Here is a 17145-nt window from a genome sequence, read left to right as displayed (position 1 = left end):
CTTATCGACTCGCTACATGTTTTCCTCAATTGACAGTTACTTTTCCATCGAGTAAAACATTTCCCAACAATCGCCACGAACGATCGCAAAAACTAAATTGACCCTCGTCATTTATCAAAAAATTCCAACGTCATATTCAGACTTGAGTTCAATTTTACTTTTCCAAATGCGTTGCGATACAAAACTTTTCCTCATAATGTGAATCACCAGTTGTGATAAAAAAAAAAAAAAAAAACTACTTGATAAGTATAGTGTAAATAAGAGATGTTTTAACGAAAAAATAATGCTTAAAAACCTTTGATCAACTCTTGACCAAGTTAAACGCTCAATTAAAGTAATACTGTACAAGCAGAGAATAAAAAGAAAAAACCAAAAAACCTCCCGAGCAAAGTTGCGATTAACAAACACACGTCAAATTGATCAAAAAAGCCCGCTCCGCGCGATAAGACGAAGATAAACGCGCCAATATAAATGTATGTTTCCGTTGTTTCGACACGCGCGCCTATAACATTAACAACGAGAGCGCTGCCACCGACGAGTTGTACACTCAATGAGCACGAACCAGTGAGCTTTTGTTTGTCGGACGTCAACGCTGGCGGACGCGACCGCGCAATCATGTTTCCCCGTAACAAGTTTGTTCTACTCTTGTGCCTCGCCGCGAGCTGGGACGCCACGCTCGTCGACTCATCCGAAGAAAAAAAGTTGAAAACGGAGCTACTCCAAGTCGTAAGAATCGTTTTTCAACCGAAATTCGTTGGATCGCGAGTGTGCACTTTGATTTAAAATATCTCACGTTTTTCCCCCTCCAGCTCTTCAGACACGGTGCGAGGACCCCCGTAAAGTGCGAGCTGGCGTTGTTGGACAACAACGCAACCCTCTACGAGCCCTGGGGACTGGCCCAATTGACAAACGTGAGTGTACCAACACGTAAAACGTCACACAGTCGCATGAGAAATATATCATGGCGATCTTTAGCAAGGAATGGCGCAAGAGTACCAGCTCGGCGAGATGTTGAGGAAGCGGTACGGCGCTTTCCTCACGGAGGACTACAGGCCGGAATTTGTCTACGCGTACGCGTCCGGAGTCAGTAGGACGAAGGCTTCCCTCGAGTTGGTCCTGGCCGCCCTGTTCCCCCCCACGGACAAGCTCATGTGGAACAAGGACTTGCGCTGGCTGCCCGTCCCAACGTTTTCCAACCCCCGCCCGCTCGACATCCTCATCAAGGCGCGCGACTGTCCCAAGTAAGACTGTCGAGGTGTGTATACGCTGCCATTGAAACTGTAAGTGTATTTCCCTCCCGGTATAGGTACAGGCAATTCTTGAAGGATCTGTTCGACACCGAGGAGATGAAGCAGTTGGCGGCAGAGCACGACGACATTCTCGGGACGATGGAGAAAAGCAACGGGAAAAAGTTCAACTTTGACAGCCTCTTTTGCGCGTACAACGCAATCGTCATACACGTGAGGGTTTTTTTTTTTTTTTTTTTTTTTTTTCCCACCTCGCCAAAGTTGTGTTTGTTTTTAACGGTTTCTTTATTTCAGAAAAATTTGAACCTGCCCCTGCCGAGGTGGTACAGCGAGGAGGTTTACGCGAAACTAGTCGACGCGGGCAGGTTTTACCTCGAAGCCCTGTCGTGGACGACCGATTTGAAGAGGCTGTACGGCGGGACGTTTGTCAAAAAGTTCCTGGACAACATGGAAACCGCCGGTTCGAAGGGAAGGAAGATTTATCTGTACAGCGCCCACGACAAGACCTTGTACTCCTTCGCCAAATCCCACAATGTGACCCTTTCGCAATTCCCGGAGTACGGGTCTGCCATTATTTTGGAAAAACTGCGGGACGAAAACGACAAGATCTTTGTGAGGGTGAGCATACCCTTTTTTTTTTTATTTTCGAGGGGAATGCTCGGGTTTGCTCGATATTTTTTTATTTTTTTTTACCTTCCAGTTATTGCTGTACAGCGGTGAGCCAAAAACGCTCAAAACGTTGAAACTGGACGGCTGCGCGGAAGTTTGCGAGTACGACAGGTACAAAAAAATCGTCGGTCCGGTGATACCTTCGGACGAGGACATGCTGTGCCTCTTGAAAAACTTGCAGCCCAAGGAGATCGGGAGAATCTTCGACACGGACGTAGTCAACATCGAGGACTGACAAATTGCGAATGAGAACAAATAAATATACCATTGGGATGTCAACGAAGAATGACGAAAGACACGATTTGTTATTGTAGAAAAAAAAAAAAAAAAAAAAAAAAAAAAAAACAATTGACTAAATTAATGATCTTGTTTAACAGTCCAATTCATTTTGCGTTGGTATCACGTCTCTCAGTAGGTACGAAAATGTCCTGAAGGGACACAGCTCCTCGCAACCCGGAATCCGTTGCACCACAAACTCGGATGGTATGCCCAAGTAACGCACTACCTGTAATATGGGATGGCACTCGTGAGTCTTTCCAACAGTGTAGCAATAATAAAAAAAGAAAAAAAGGCAAATTAGTGTATACCTTAACGTAGTATTCGTTGTTTATCGCGTGAAGCTCAAAGATAACGGCACTCGAGTAAGCGGGCACGTGCGGCTCGAAAATACCCAACGCCTGAAGAACAGCGGCTACGTTTGTCTCGTGTCCGCTGTACAGGGCGATCCTCCGATTTTCCGGCATCTCACCCACCATAGCCATCTTCATGTCCTTCATTATCGCGTAAAGGAGCTTTCCTGAGAACAGCCGAAATACCGATTTAACGCATGATCAAATCCCCAAGATTTGTCACTCGACGACTTGCCTCCATTGAGTCGCCTCATGCGACTGTTGTGGCTGAATATCTCGTACTCCAGGTAAGTACCCTCTAGGAGTCTACCACTCGGAAAGACATCGTCGGTCCAGCCCGGAAGAGTGAGATTCATGGCTCGCTCCGCGGTCATCAGGTGGTACAGGTTGAACATGTCCACGGGCTTCGAGATCTCCTTACCGGTCAGCCCGGTCAGTTTGTCCATGAAGCCCCGGAAGCTCTCGATCTTTTCCCGAACCTCCGGCGTACCCTCCACCCGAGCGCGCTCCGCCAGATACCTCCGCAATCGTTATCATTACCATTTTATTTATGCAGCGAGTTAACGAGGTGACAAGTTGACATTACTGTGGGCAATTTTCGGGGATCATGAGCCAGTCCCTCTTGGAGTCGACGTAGACGGTGGGTACCGGCTGCCAGAGCAGGTTGGCGTTCCACAATTGGGAGGGCATCCTCGGCGGGTAGAGGGACGCGAGGACGAGCTGCAGGCACATTTTCGTCCTGGGGTAGTCGGTGCTGCGCGCAAACACCGAGTCGGGCAGACACGCGTCCCCAAGGAAGTGGTCGTACCTAAGCCGCAGCAGCTCGCCGAGCTTGTACAGCCTGCGTTTGCCGGCCTGGAACACGCGAGCCCTTTGTCATTTGCGAGGCGGCCGTTATTGGCTTTGTACTTACGATCGTGAGTCCACCGGGACCCTCGGGGTAGAAGCTCTGGTGGGGATCCGTCGGGAACATCTCGGCTGGGTCGGGCGCTCGGTCTCCGTGACGGAAGACCTGGGGCATGCGGTTTACACATAGTATACCGATCATGACATATTTTCATTGCACCACGCGTGTGCATATATGTATATGTACTCACCACACTCACGAGCCTTAGGTTCGACGGGTCGTCCCTGTCCAACTCGTTTGGCGGTGCTTCTTGGACGATCGCCCCGGCGATGGCGAGGGCGCACGCCAGCGCGCCGATGGCTCGAGTCATTGTCATGATCACTGTGTGGTGGTGGTGGTGGTGATTACTCGCGTTAAATAATATACGGGTACTTATTGGCACTTTTGCGCGCGATATGGGTGTTGGACGCACTCTCTTATTTTTTTGCAAAAAGTATACATATCGTTGTACGGGTGAGAGTTAAAAATCAGTGGTCACCGTTTCGATTGGCATGAAAAAACTGATGGTGCCGTTTCCGAAGAGTCGATGAGTATGCCCGAGTGGCATTGAAATCGGTGTATCGCGTCTCGCTTATTTGTACAAATTATAATATCGCGCAAGTATAGGTATTATTAATTTGTTACAACTAGGGCGTCGAGTGTACCCACCGACAGATAGACAGGGTCAGTCCGCGTGCTGCAACTGTAATCGTAACTTTTGATTGGTAAAGGCTAACAACGTCAGAGAAATTTATTAAACTCTAGAAAGTTTATCGTACTTTGACGCATATTGCTTGCAATTTTATTTATTACTTTTATTATTTTTTGTGTACATGTCTGCAGTGTGGTTGAGCTTACCGCGAGTGTTTTGCAAAATTCATGAAAATAACGCAAGTCAACAATTTTTATTTATTTTTTCAACTTTTTTCTTTTTTTTCTTCATACGCTTTTTAACGATCGCGCACAGCTTGAGATCTTTGTCCAACTACTGATAACTGACATTTTTTTACTCTCGAATAAAAAATTCCACGACGGAATAGACGGGCACTTTAAATTTGTTTGACTTTTTCGATAAGAGATTATATATGATACTGTTTTATAACGTTCACGTGAAATCCGAGAAAAGAGCTGATGATAGCCCCAATAAAACTGCGCTTTGTTGAGCAAATAGACTTTCAATTATACGAATATTTTGTTCAACTTGCCAAAAAGTTTTGAAAAAAAAGTGATTTTGTTGGGGTTTGAAGAAAAAAAAAATTTTACTAAACTACTTTTGTGATATAAATATAAGAAACTCGTGTTTTTGTGGAAAAACCCGTGTTCATCACTACGTTACAAACACGAATAATCCCGAGCAAGTGTTAACTGGAGTGAAATTTATAATTTTTCGCTTTGATTTTTTTCACACAAATAGCACGTATTACCTGAACGATACCTCCGACTTCGGACACCAAACTCCTTGGACCCGAGAGACGCGAGTCTTATCGAACGAGTCGAGAGCCGCGGATAAAGCGGCAGCTTCTAAGCAGCTTAGAGAGTACCCGATCGCATCAACAACGACACTTTTTATCTCCTCAGCGACGCGCGTCTCTCCGCCTCAACTCATTATGATTAAATCCTCCCTTTCCCGCGTTTGTTCACGCGTCATTTCAAACGCACGAACTTCACGTGCTCGCAGACACTTTTTATTTACTATAATCGTGATAAAGCGATAAGAGCTGATTTTCTCCTGAAATCGAAGATCGGCGTGCCTGTGTGCGCGTGTAGTTTGCGGTTCATCGCTCGCCGAGCTCTCCCGGCAAATCTATCAACGTTGTTTGCACTAATTTTGCGCGCCTTTGTGCAACGGCTCGTCGCGATGCGAAACCAAAATTTTATCGACGATGAAAAAAACGCTTCGCGCATGAATTTCCGACAGTTTAAATTGTCTCGGCGTCGCTTGTTCGACTTAATTATATTTTCCAACTCGCCTTAATCAATTTTTTTTTCGCTGATATCAAAAAACAGCTGAGGTAACACGGTCATCTGAGCATCGGAATGTCGACGTCGGATCTCGTTAAATATTGACAAGAGGTGAAAAACACACTTTCCGCGTTCGCGTTTTTGAAAAGATGATAATGCCAGCCGAATACAATAATAGAAGCGCCTGCGCTCGAAATCGTCGTAAAATTTTTCACACAATACCGCGAGTGATAAGGGAAATCTTTGCTCCATCGCGCGCAACGTGTCGTCACCTATCTCAGTCTTCTTTTGATACCGCGACGTCTCGGAGTTTATAAAAAAAAAAAAAATAATAATTTTCAGACAATGAAATTTGTACTATTGTACCAACTGTGCGTCTACAGCGTGCTCTTGACGCTTTCGAAGGTCTATGTCTCGGCAAAGATGGAACTAAAATTGCTGAGCGTCGTAAGTCTTATCTCAAATTTTTTATGCTGCTACTATGCTAAAATCTATCCTCGCGACGTTTTTCCAGCTTTCGATCAACAAATTTTACGTTCCCGACTACAACTACTTGTCGCCCGAGTTCAAGGTTCCGAAAAATTTGACCTACGAGTACTTCACGAGCAACGCTGTTGACGTCCCCAACGTAAGCTATACCGATAATCGAAAATATATATATATATTATGTCGTATGACAAAACTAATGCGTCGACCATGTGTTTTTTTCTTTTTTTCATGTAAAATAGCAAAGTTTAATAAAAGTAAAGCTTATACTATAGCTAATTTTCCTCAGGAATCGATCGATTGGTAAAGTTGTGGATTTTTATTTTAACGCAGAATGGAAAAAAATTGAAAATTTATTATTTTTGGACGGCTTCGATTTGAAATTCTTAAAGGGCATCGAATTTCAACGAGAAAATGTCTTTGTGGAATTATATTAATATTGTTTTCATTTAACTTATCAATATCATAATGTGGTGTAGTTCCTGTGCCTCAAAATTTCAACTCACAGCAGTATGCTAACTTCTTTGTAGAGAAACTTTTCTCTAAATCACATTATCCATGCACGTTAATAGTTACTAATAAAAGGTGGAGGCCTTGACCTTCTTTTTAACCAGACTTTGTTTAGGCGGTCGTTTTGATAAAGAGAAACCATTAAACACTCATATTTTCTGAAAAAATGGTTTTTTAATTAAATTCGATTTTTCAAATGCCAACAAACGTCAATTAACTACAACTACAACTGATAACAAGCTATTTTTATTGGTTACTGGAAATTTAGTCGGCCAACCAAAACACATCCACCAAAATGTTTACAAGTCAGGTGAAATGGCCGCAATGACATTTATCTCAGGGACGGTTTTATCGTAAGTTATTAGAAGTCTTTAAAAAATTATTTCAAGAGAGTCAATGCTTTCTCTCAATCAGCGCGCCGGTATTTTTGACTCGACACTGCAGTCTGCTTGGAAAAGAAGGTCAAGGTCCAAATCTATTTATAATCGTTGACAATAATTTCCAGTTAAATTTAGAATCGTTTAAACCCAAAGGAGAAAAGTTTCCGGCCAAGCGGAATATAGGTTGTTCCATGCAACGACTCGAATGAATCGAATTTCTAGAATTTCAGATATCCCATTTTTTTTTCCAATTAACGTCGAAACCCAAATCTGACTTTGCCGATCGACCCCCTAGGAAAAATAAGCTTTGCTCTTATCGTTAAACTGTGCTTCTTTTGACTCGAAAAAACGATGGGTGATGGTCACCTTGATTATTTTGCTAAAAGCCCCCCGCGTCCTTCCAGAGCGTCAAGCTAGACTTGTTCGGCCTCGGGGTGAGCCTGCGAAAGACGTACGACCGTTTCCTCGGGTCCCTGTACACCGAGCCGGCGATGCTGATGCGCACGACCGAGTACCCCGTGTCCATCATCGCCGGGGAGCTGATCAACGCCGGACTGTGGCCACCGGTCGGCCCGCAAATCTGGAAGGAAGACCTCCCCTGGCAGCCCATCCCCTTTGGTAAGCCGCGCACCCTCCAACTCCAAAAAATAATTCCACCCAATCCCTGATGTTTTTCTCTCCCATCCAGAGTACAAGCCAGCCACGGAGGACGCCGTGCTACTAGGCACCCTGTGCCCCACCTTCAAACTCGAAACGAGCCGGGTCCTCTCGGAGCGCGACGACCTGACCGGCGCCCACGTCCAGCTAATCAGTCGCTTGCACGACGTCGGGAAAATGAACATCTCGACGCTCCTGGACGTGCCCTCCCTGTACTTCACCTTGGAAAACGCCGTAAGACTCGACTCTCTCCCCACCACCACCCTATACGTGTACACGCGTATATGTATACAAACCGGGGGAGCTTTCCAGGTGGAGCTGAACCGAACCCTGCCACAGTGGGCGTCGAGCGTTTTCCCCGGCCAAGGTCTCCTCAACGCGACTCTGGCCGCCTACGAGCTGCTGTCCCAGACGAAGGCCCAGAGACAACTGAACGGCGGAGCGCTCGTCAAGCTGCTTCTCCAGGACTTCCACGAGGCCGACGAGCGCAAGATCAGCGTGTTCAGCGGGGACGATCGGCTCTTGGCCGGGGTCTCGAGGATCCTTGGCGTGCCGGCGATGGGTGTACCGGCTGCCGGCGCGGCGCTGATTTTCGAGCTCCACGCCGACGACGACGACGAGCGTTTCGTCAAGGTACGGTCTAGTGCGTTTACACACTCGCATGCCCGTGCACCACGCGCTCTCTGATTTTCAGATCATGTACTACACCGGGGGCAAGGATGCCGAGTTCTTTCCCTACCCGGTGGGCTGTGGCATTTTTTGTCCCATGAGGAATTTCACCGAATTGGTGGCGGATTCTTTGCCCGGAGATGGTCTTGCCCTCTGCCGCGGGACCAATCATTCCACGGACGGCCCAAGAGGCTCCTCCTCGGTGGATCTCGGCGTTTCGAACTATTTCCTACTTATTTCCGTACTTTTGGTTGCTTTGCCGTTGGCCGTCCCCGGGAGTTCTCGGTTGTAAAAATTTTGCGAGTGACCGATTCCAAGGAGGCTAATCAACGGTGCGCGTGACTAGTGTCGGGTGTATTGGAAAAAAAAAAGGACTTACCCTACGGTATGGATGTATAGGAGAAAATCTGCCAAATTTCCTTGGTGGTTGTTTTTGGGGTATGTGTAACTGATATCGGTTCGGAAGCCGGCGATGGAGTGAAGGTGGACACAGGGACGCGTCAAGCTTTAAACTATCTTCGGTGTAGCGTCTCTGCATCGGGGATTTTGTAAATCAACGCCGGACGCGTCGTCGATATTGTCGAACTGTATTATTATTTTCGTCGTTTCGAAACTTCCAGTTAATAATTCATTTGTGTATCTATACATATAGAAAGAATAAATAAAAATAATAAATACGAGCAAATGTGCCTTCGTGAAGCTTTCAACTCGCTGCGCAGATCAAAAATTTATCAACGTCATTGTACAGACAATTATCATACGTTGTTGAGTATTTTTTTTTCTTGGAAAGTAAACTTGCCGATACAATATATCCATCGAAATCCCAATTTGACCCCGTACGTGCTTTAACCGTAAGCGTAAGAGCTGAAAAACGTAAAGCCGAACGGATTGACCGAAAATTTCAGGAGATTCGAATTCAAGTTTTAACCAATGAATTTATAAATATAACGTTGAGAAGGAAAATAAACATCCGCAAGAAGAGCACGCGCGTATCAGCCTTTTAAAGTAAGTGTACGCTGCGATAAACAGCCGAAGGTCGTTTCAATTGTCGGCGCGCGACTGTAACAGCGCTAAACGAAACACAGCGAGTGCGAAGCACCTACAGCCGGGTGGAATTTCCTCCGTTTCGTTACTGTTACTTATTACGTGGGGGCCACGATGTGGTTCGTGTCCGAAGTGCTGACGATCAACGCGCTCAGCAGTTTGTTCGGGCTGTTCCTCCAAGCCGACTACAGCACCCGCATAACGCTCCACGCGGACGTCGAGGTTGTCGAGAACAACACGAGCACGCGGAACTTTGAATTCCCAGCAGCTGCCGTGGAAGCGATCAATGCCCTGGCGCGCAACCGATTTCCCGACACTTTCCGGCTCGGAGCGGCCTCCTCGGCCTACCAGGTCGAGGGGGCGTACAACCGTTCCGGTATTTTATTTAAAAATCTCTTAGTTGCGCAAAAATTAAAAAAGAGCAAGGAGAAATAAATGTGGTGTGGCTTGTTGTTTGAAAGGCAGGGGGCTGTCGGTGTGGGACTACTGGACCCACGAGCGCCCGAGTCTGATCAGGGACGGGGGTAGCGGTGACGTCGCGTGCGACTCTTTCAACAAGTGGCCGGACGACGTCGGGCTCGTCAAGGACATCGAGGCACGAGTATACCTTACACACCTACGACCAATTTTCAGTACCCGGTTTGAGAGTCATCCCACATTTTTCGCAGGCCAACGCTTACCGGTTTTCTTTGTCCTGGTCGCGAATCCTCCCCAACGGTCTGTCCAACCTGGTGAGTCCCGATGGCGTCGGGTACTACAACGAGCTGATAGACAAGCTCGTCCTCGATGGTGTCACGCCCATGGTGACGATCCACCACTTTGACGTTCCCCACAAGCTGCAGCTGCTCGGCGGCTGGACGAATCCAAGGATGATCGACTACTTTGAGAGCTACGCCCGGCTGGCCTTTGCGTACTTCGGTGACAGGGTGAGTCCGTACCGCTCCGTGCGTATACATGTAGGCAATTGTGATTGATAAACGAGCGCAGGTCAAGCTCTGGGTTACGATAAACGATCCCTGGGAGTTGTGCAATCGGCAGCTGGGCGACCCGTACAGGCCGATCTACAACGACAGCGGGATCGGTAACTACCTGTGCGGCCAGCACGTGTTACTGGCGCACGCGCGAGCCTACAATATGTATCGGAGCGAGTTCCAGAGGCTCCAGCGGGGCAAGGTGGGCATAAGCCTCGGGGCACGATGGTTCGAGCCGGAGGATTACACGTCGCCGGAGGACGCGGAGGCGGCCGAGTTGAGCTTTCAGTTTGCCAACTACTGGTTCCTCCAGCCGTTGCTCGGCGAGGTGGGAAATTACCCCGAGCCCGTGAGGCTCGCCGTCGAGCTGAGGAGCGCCCTCCAGGGCTACCGATCTTCTCGGCTGCCCGCGCTCGACCGCCAGCAGATCGAGCTCCTCAAGTCTAGTCTTGATTTCCTCGGGTTGAGCTTCTTCACGACCTACTCGGTGCGATCTCTCGCCACTAGTGCTCCGCCCGCTGCATATGATTGTGGTAGTGCTGCTACACCCGGGGAGTCGTCCCTAGAGGCCGACATGGCTGCGACTTGGCTGCCCTACGAGGACGCCTTCGGTGCTCACGAGGTCAAGGTATATTTCCCGTGCTCGATTTGCCAATTCGTTGCGAAAAATCGGTTGCAAAGCTTATAGCTTTTCATAAAATTTATTGACTGGCATTTTGAAAGCAACGGCTTTTTATGTATATGCACACGTACGTGCGAGCAGAACACGGCGGGGAATTTCGGCAAGTTGCTGAAGCGACTGAGCGACGACTACATTTTGCCAAAGATTTACATAACTGCTAATGGGTATCCGGACTTTGGGGAGTCTTACGACGTGGACAGAGCAGTTTATCTGTACGACCACATGGGCGAGCTGCTCGAGGCGATGAAGTCTGGTCTTGATGTTCGGGGTTACTTTGTTTGGTCCCTGATGGACAGCTTCGAATGGCAAGATGGTTACAGGTGAGCCGTTTAAATGGTACGATCGATCCAGCCCCCCCCCCTCCGAAAGGGTACGTCTGGCGTTGACTAAATTATTTTTGTTTGTTAATTTGTTCCAGCAAACGCTACGGCTTGTTTTCGGTTGACTTCAACGACGAGGGTCGTCCGAGGAGAGCAAAGTTGTCGGCAAACGTGATTCGATCGTTTTTTAAATCGAAAAAACTTCCGGAAAATTTTACAACTGCATTACGAAGCGTGAAAGGTTGGTCGATGGATTAATCGGAGCAATAAAAGTAAACACAGAATGTATCTTTTGGCATTGTTTATTTTAGTTTACAGTAATAAGGTGTAACGATTTTGTTTCTTGTTGTACACAGTGGAATAAAAATAGTTGGTTCAACCAGTCATACACTTCATTTATTTTCGTTAAACATTAATTTTTAATACACTATTTTAATCACTTTGTTGACAATGTATTATTTACAATTGACTTATCTTCATTTTATTCTAGCTATTGATAATCAAATACTGGTAACTTTGGGTTTCATCAAGTATTAAAAAAAATGAACGAGAATTAAAAAAGCTCAAAAGTCGTACTTTTCTTATAAAAATGTACAATGGAAATAAATCAGACGTTGGAGAAAATTGATATTTCATTTTTATCCCTAATAGCTACAGTATATAACCACAGTTAGAGACAACCGGCAAGTATAACTTTATTTTAGAATTAGTTTAATCAGAGTCTTAAAACATTTTTCATCACCCAATAAGATTAAATAAGATTCAACTTTTTAATTTTAGTCATAAAATAACAGTAGGAAGCTCTGACGCTCGGAAATCCGAACATGTAATGCATATGCAAAATGCTTCTTAATGTTAAAAATTGTTACTATGAAAACGTTGTTCCCGCGTTTTACGTGAATTATTAAAGATTCCTAATTATATGAACAAAAGTTAATGTTGTGGTCAGGAATGCATTACTGATTAATATTAATCTATAGAACGACAGTATTTTGATCTTGTACATTACATCTTGTACTATTTTATAAATGTTTTTTTGTAAGTTGAATTATTATTTTTTACAACTATTTTAAGATTCACATTAAAAAATACTTTTTTAAAGATATTTTCATCTATACATTAAATTTTTATAGATCTTAAATTTTTACAAGCAACTCTTAAGCTTTGAGATATTTGTTTTTTAAACTAAGCGATATCAGTACACTTAAAAATTTAAGAAAGTTTTGAGTCAATTGCAGATGACGAATGTACGTCACTATATGTTTAAAAGTCATAAAAAAAGTTTAAACATCAAGTTTCATTTTTTTTTTTTTAATAATTTAGTTTAAAAAATACTGTAAATAATTTTTTAATATATATTAACGTCATTATTTGACACTTATCCCATAACAACAAATTATTTAACAACAAATATATGTTATATTAAAAACACGTTTTTGTAAAGAAATACATATAAATATAAATCTAAAACAACAATAATCTTAATAATTTTAATATTTAAAAAATGAAATTTGTAAAAAGTATAAAACTGCTAACTATGCTTGGCAGAAATCACAAGTTTTAAAAAAACTCAAACATTTTTCAAATATTTGAACTCCATTTTCCAAAGAATCTCTCAAACATTTGATTCATCAATATTGCTGAGAGGTGTAATAACTTGTTTTAATTAGTACGATTCAACAATACAATTGAATTTTTAAGAAATATTGTCATTTGCCTATGTTCAATGTTAAAATTTACATTTTAATTCTAATACTAAAATTCTTTGACACATGGTAACTTGTAAGCAGAATTCCTTTGTTACTAATTACAAGTATAAACTGCAGTCAGTCTGAATCAGTAAAAAAAATTAGTTATATCCTTGGCATTAAGGTATAAGTGAAAACTTTTGGTGAAAACAATTGCACAGATCAAAAGATTGATAAAATAATTTTAATCTATAGGAATATCTATTCATTAGATAACTATTTCGACGCTTTGGTGGTTGTCTCTTCTCGACTCATGAAATTTTACCTTTTCATGGCATAATTACTTTATTCGCCATCAGAAGATTCTGTGGAGCTTTCCGGCATCGAGCTGAACCAATTACCTCGCGAATTTCTACAAAAGCACATTGACTATCATTTTTTGAAACGAAATTATAATTATATTGTTATTTCTATCTTTCGAAAGTAAACCCCTTTGGTATATCAAAAATGAAATGATTCTCAATGGTTGGTTCTGTGGGACTAATTTAATGTTATAGATAGGTTCTGCTGGAGTGGCGGAGATTGATTGTGACTACTATGATAATTGGTGTTTTACTTTTAAGCGTTTAAAAGAGTCATAAGCATAAATAAAAAAAATGCATGCATGTAATAAAAAATAAGTCATTTTACGCATGATTCATAGAGTAAATAATCACGCGTTATAGCATTTGAGAATTATTACATAAAGTGTCATAAACATACGGCACAATGAAAAAATCACCTGAAAAGTAAAGAATGTCCTTAAATAAGAGTTCGAATCTAGGGGTACGAGTTTTTTAACGTAATTGGCAATAATAAATATTGACGAAACGAATCAAAGACATGAGTTATGACATTGATATTTCAGAGTATCGATTTTCATAGTGATTCCTTTGTCTTTCATGACGCGAAAGCAGCGATCGATTGATTCAAAGATTTTTTGTCGTAAATATTACAACTTGAAACGAGACTCGGTACGAACCCGATATATATATTATGAATATTACCTTGTACGGGAGCGCGTGTTGGTAGGTAAGGTGAGAGAAGTTCTGTAGTACTGGGGAGTTGAACCAGAAGCAGCATCTTCTGGCCTCCTCTGCAGCGTCATTGTTTCATGCGGCGATGTAACCAACTCATCCTCGTTGTCTAAATAAAACCTAGAGCCGCTTGCACTTTTGCAATTTTCGCACTCGCTTCGATAATCGTCAGCCTCGTCGTGTAGTGGCGGCAAGACTTGACCGCTACACGTACAAGTAACCGAATCAAAGCTTCCTTCTTCATTGACTTCGTTTGCTGCAGCTAGCGGAGGCTGTCAAAGTTCAAGTACGTGATTAAGTAGTTCAACTCGGTCGAAACACAATGAATCTATTACAGAAGTAATGGTATACTTTGTAGTTGCATAACGACGTGGATGCATCTTTTGATTTGGTATCCGTAGTTTTCGCTGGCGTGGACGTTTTCTCCTGAGAATGCGAATCCATGTCGAAAAATGCATTAGTCCGTACCGCACCTTTCCCGCTAGAGAAAGTTGATGGGACATTAGACGCGACACCTGTCGATGAAGTTGCAGCTCTTGGTGAAGGGCTGGCATTTCCGGCAGCGTTATTTTTACGGGATGTCAACGGCGAATTAAACGGATCAACCGAACGTTGAACGGAATACTCTCCCCGCAGACGCAAACTCCCACTGGTCGCCAGATTTCGCGGTATCGTTCTGTGTACACCAGCTTGGGCGTTGGAAAGTGTGGCAGATATCGTAAAAGCTCCTCCCAGACGAGGAAGCGTCGTTTGCCTGTAACTCTGTCCAGCTGAATTCTGAGGGCTTGGCTGCAGGCGTTGATTACCAGGAGACGAATTGTTTTGCACTGTGATGTTACTGGCACTACTCGATAATGCTGATCTATTGACGGGTATTGGTAGATTCTCGTAGATATTCGTGCCCGCAGCAAAACTCGTTGAGCATGCACCAGAGCAAAAATCAGGTGCTGCGACTTCCGTTTGATTGGATTGATAACAGCTGTGGGCTGCCGGACTGCTCAAAGGTCTGTTGGTAGGGGCAGAAATCAATGGAGATGTGCTCGATGCATTGTTTGGCGACAATGTAGGTGAACTAGCAGGTAATCCATTTTGACTATTGGTCACTAATGAGATATTGGTATGGGCAGTGTGCTCCATCAAATATGCATTGGAAAAATTAAGAGGCGAAAGTGTATTTTGGTTCATGGATAGCAAGGCTTGCTCAGCTCTGGCTGCGGCCACTGCTTCCTCGTAAGGAGGAGGAGCTTCCCCACGAGGGAAGTAATTGCTTGGGGGCTTCCAGAGAGGATAACCTCCATTACACGGCAAGTCGTCCATCGGCATGCCATGCTGTAAGCTATTTCTGTCCAAGTAGCCCATACTGCCCAATGATCTTTGATCATCAGCTATGTGACTATTTTGTTGTTCTACAGTAAAAAGAAAAAAGTTTAACGCATAGCGGTAAAAATCGTCACAAGTCACTGTATTAGTATGTTATATACCTCTTTTTTTCAACCTAAAGTGTAAAAACAAAATTATTGATACAATGAAAAATGTACCAATGATTACAGCCAATATATAGCCCAAGAGAAGTGGTCTCAACTCTGGGTTTAAGTCAGTCCCGTCATTGGTCGTAGAAGACAAAGTGTCATCCAAACAAATCAATTCGCAGCAATTACTGCCAAAGCGAAAAGTCTTGCAATCTTTGTTTGGCAGAGACTCTTGATCCTTGTACTAAAAAGGTAATTTTTGGTGATTTACAATTACACAAGATGACGCTAGTACCTATTTGGTCAAGGTAAAATTCAAAAGGGATACCTTGCACAGCACAGCTTTGCAATAGGTGGGATTTCCATTAACACACACGCAGATTGTGCAGGGTTTTGGTCCGGGAACATAAAACTGGCCCGTCTCGATGCTAGAACCATTTATGTCTCTGCACATAGCACCAGCGCCAGCCAGTGCTTCAGCTTTACAATGCAACAGCAGCAGCAGTAGCCAAGTCAAGTGCAACAAAAGAAAATTGTCATCAGTTAACATTACCACCATATAGCAGTTGGTTGATACTTTTCCAATAAATAAGTGAGTAGTTTTTAGTTTGAGACACTTAAATGAAAAGTTGGTCCTCATAATGGTATGAATGTGCCGAAAACTGTGTCAAGTCAAACATACCTACACGGGAGATCGCCCTACTTTGATGCTTAAAAGATGTCGTTTGCTCAAAATTCAGGTCAAAACGTAAAAAGGAAAGCAAACGAGGGATAAGCGCCGTCTGACGCGCAAAACAAAAAAAAATTCAACACAAAGCACACATGATGTACTCTAAAAAAAAACCAGGTAATGGTAATAATAATAATACTAATAGTAAAAATAAATGTGTGTAAATAACTACATGGACACCGGCACAAAAGGCTTGAGTGTGAGATGACATGGTTGCGTGTGCAGGTAAATAAAACGAAAAGCTCAATTCGTACCGCCGAATGCACTCAGCATCGTTAACTCATTGCTCTATCCTCTGATGTTGCTGATGCTGCTCCTAAATGACTCCTCCTTCTCCTGCTCCACGCGCCGATGACGACGTGCAGCTCAGGTGGTGGTGGCGGCGTAGGCTGTTGCGAAGCATTATTATTGCTTAAGCTCCAGCTTCCTCCAATTTGTTACACCAACACGGTGGGAAGGAGCAGATGGGTATATAAGTATATATTTTTTGGAGTGTGTTTTGGAGCGGTGAATGTTGCACGACTAACACGACATAGACACGCGCACACGACAAACCAGGCACGAGTTAACAATGACCATCATCAGTGGAGGACGCGAGGAAAGACGGGACGTCCTCACGGAAATGGACGTACCTTACCTTGCCCTGCGCTGTAGAGCTGTAGACGAGACGCGAGTCAGTCGACAACTGTCTCTTATCTGTCCATGTTATACCTAGGTCCAGTTCAGTCCAGCGCACGATCATTTTATTCGCACATTCGCACTGTATATTTAGCAAAGCACCATTACTTACTTAAAAGTATTGGCAAATTGGCATACATTCAGGGATTAAGTTCACTATAGAGATACTTACACATAGGTAAGTATGCATACACCGCACCGCAGACACGGTGTAAGAAAAACTTTGTTGCTATAGATAGATATACTTATCTGCTAGCAGTGACTGCAGAGGTCGGCCGCAGTGGCAATAGTGGCATGACCGTCGGTATACCTACGGATTGGAAACTATAAGTATATACTTAGTAAGGTTTTCGGTGTCGACTAAGAGCCAAAGCCGCAAAAACTGTATAAAA

At 43.9% G+C, this 17145-nt stretch overlaps 5 protein-coding genes across 5 annotated transcripts; 3 read left to right on the top strand and 2 right to left on the bottom strand.

The window, feature by feature from the left end:
- The first annotated feature begins 492 nt into the window (after window positions 1-492).
- LOC106645982 (venom acid phosphatase Acph-1-like) lies at window positions 493-2254 on the top strand. The gene is made up of 6 exons (XM_089592690.1): window positions 493-726; window positions 810-911; window positions 976-1241; window positions 1307-1460; window positions 1542-1865; window positions 1948-2254. Exons 1-6 carry the CDS (start codon window positions 616-618, stop codon window positions 2149-2151), a joined length of 1161 nt encoding a protein of 386 aa, XP_089448816.1. The 5' UTR covers window positions 493-615; the 3' UTR covers window positions 2152-2254.
- LOC106645981 (venom acid phosphatase Acph-1-like) lies at window positions 2250-3557 on the bottom strand. The gene is made up of 5 exons (XM_014361967.2): window positions 3459-3557; window positions 3132-3400; window positions 2781-3064; window positions 2504-2712; window positions 2250-2421 (listed from the first exon to the last, which is right to left on the bottom strand). The coding sequence occupies exons 1-5, from the start codon at window positions 3516-3518 to the stop codon at window positions 2287-2289; spliced, it is 957 nt and encodes a 318-aa protein (XP_014217453.2). The 5' UTR covers window positions 3519-3557; the 3' UTR covers window positions 2250-2286.
- A 1859-nt stretch (window positions 3558-5416) lies between these two features.
- Window positions 5417-8695, top strand: LOC106645980 (venom acid phosphatase Acph-1-like). Its single transcript, XM_014361964.2, has 6 exons — window positions 5417-5840; window positions 5908-6021; window positions 7174-7387; window positions 7458-7660; window positions 7739-8059; window positions 8121-8695. The coding sequence occupies exons 1-6, from the start codon at window positions 5739-5741 to the stop codon at window positions 8385-8387; spliced, it is 1221 nt and encodes a 406-aa protein (XP_014217450.2). The 5' UTR covers window positions 5417-5738; the 3' UTR covers window positions 8388-8695.
- Window positions 8696-9094: 399 nt separating this feature from the next.
- On the top strand, window positions 9095-11453 carry LOC106645973 (myrosinase 1-like). Its single transcript, XM_014361954.2, has 6 exons — window positions 9095-9515; window positions 9601-9734; window positions 9808-10065; window positions 10127-10738; window positions 10874-11112; window positions 11211-11453. The coding sequence occupies exons 1-6, from the start codon at window positions 9254-9256 to the stop codon at window positions 11368-11370; spliced, it is 1665 nt and encodes a 554-aa protein (XP_014217440.2). The 5' UTR covers window positions 9095-9253; the 3' UTR covers window positions 11371-11453.
- A 723-nt stretch (window positions 11454-12176) lies between these two features.
- On the bottom strand, window positions 12177-16752 carry LOC106645972 (uncharacterized). The gene is made up of 6 exons (XM_014361953.3): window positions 16330-16752; window positions 15674-15825; window positions 15358-15589; window positions 14228-15282; window positions 13847-14148; window positions 12177-13212 (listed from the first exon to the last, which is right to left on the bottom strand). Exons 1-6 carry the CDS (start codon window positions 16346-16348, stop codon window positions 13146-13148), a joined length of 1827 nt encoding a protein of 608 aa, XP_014217439.2. The 5' UTR covers window positions 16349-16752; the 3' UTR covers window positions 12177-13145.
- Between the last annotated feature and the right edge of the window lie 393 nt (window positions 16753-17145).

The sequence above is a fragment of the Copidosoma floridanum genome, unplaced genomic scaffold (assembly GCF_036245765.1).
Source record: "Copidosoma floridanum isolate Cflo_tuat_1 unplaced genomic scaffold, Cflo_Japanese_pri ptg000001l, whole genome shotgun sequence".
Classification (NCBI taxonomy): Eukaryota; Metazoa; Arthropoda; class Insecta; order Hymenoptera; family Encyrtidae; genus Copidosoma; species Copidosoma floridanum.
The sequence above is the reverse complement of the archived record's forward strand: the minus strand, read 5'-3'. Positions and strand labels throughout refer to the sequence as shown.

What these genes read in the sequence shown, in the direction of transcription:
- LOC106645982 (XM_089592690.1), top strand. Translation starts at nt 616, where the DNA reads ATGTTTCCCCGTAACAAGTTTGTTCTACTCTTGTGCCTCGCCGCGAGC. An exon ending in AAGGCGCGCGACTGTCCCAA is followed by an intron (nt 1,242 to 1,306) that starts GTAAGACTGTCG and finishes CTCCCGGTATAG; the next exon opens with GTACAGGCAATTCTTGAAGG. An exon ending in ACGACAAGATCTTTGTGAGG is followed by an intron (nt 1,866 to 1,947) that starts GTGAGCATACCC and finishes TTTACCTTCCAG; the next exon opens with TTATTGCTGTACAGCGGTGA.
- LOC106645981 (XM_014361967.2), bottom strand. Translation starts at nt 3,518, where the DNA reads ATGTTCCCGACGGATCCCCACCAGAGCTTCTACCCCGAGGGTCCCGGT. An exon ending in GTCCCGGTGGACTCACGATC is followed by an intron (nt 3,401 to 3,458) that starts GTAAGTACAAAG and finishes CGCGTGTTCCAG; the next exon opens with GCCGGCAAACGCAGGCTGTA. An exon ending in ATCCCCGAAAATTGCCCACA is followed by an intron (nt 3,065 to 3,131) that starts GTAATGTCAACT and finishes ACGATTGCGGAG; the next exon opens with GTATCTGGCGGAGCGCGCTC.
- LOC106645980 (XM_014361964.2), top strand. Translation starts at nt 5,739, where the DNA reads ATGAAATTTGTACTATTGTACCAACTGTGCGTCTACAGCGTGCTCTTG. An exon ending in AACTAAAATTGCTGAGCGTC is followed by an intron (nt 5,841 to 5,907) that starts GTAAGTCTTATC and finishes ACGTTTTTCCAG; the next exon opens with CTTTCGATCAACAAATTTTA. An exon ending in ACTTCACCTTGGAAAACGCC is followed by an intron (nt 7,661 to 7,738) that starts GTAAGACTCGAC and finishes GGAGCTTTCCAG; the next exon opens with GTGGAGCTGAACCGAACCCT.
- LOC106645973 (XM_014361954.2), top strand. Translation starts at nt 9,254, where the DNA reads ATGTGGTTCGTGTCCGAAGTGCTGACGATCAACGCGCTCAGCAGTTTG. An exon ending in GGCTCGTCAAGGACATCGAG is followed by an intron (nt 9,735 to 9,807) that starts GCACGAGTATAC and finishes CATTTTTCGCAG; the next exon opens with GCCAACGCTTACCGGTTTTC. An exon ending in TTGCGTACTTCGGTGACAGG is followed by an intron (nt 10,066 to 10,126) that starts GTGAGTCCGTAC and finishes AAACGAGCGCAG; the next exon opens with GTCAAGCTCTGGGTTACGAT.
- LOC106645972 (XM_014361953.3), bottom strand. An exon ending in GCAAAGCTGTGCTGTGCAAG is followed by an intron (nt 15,590 to 15,673) that starts GTATCCCTTTTG and finishes TTACCTTTTTAG; the next exon opens with TACAAGGATCAAGAGTCTCT. An exon ending in CGTCGTTATGCAACTACAAA is followed by an intron (nt 14,149 to 14,227) that starts GTATACCATTAC and finishes GAACTTTGACAG; the next exon opens with CCTCCGCTAGCTGCAGCAAA.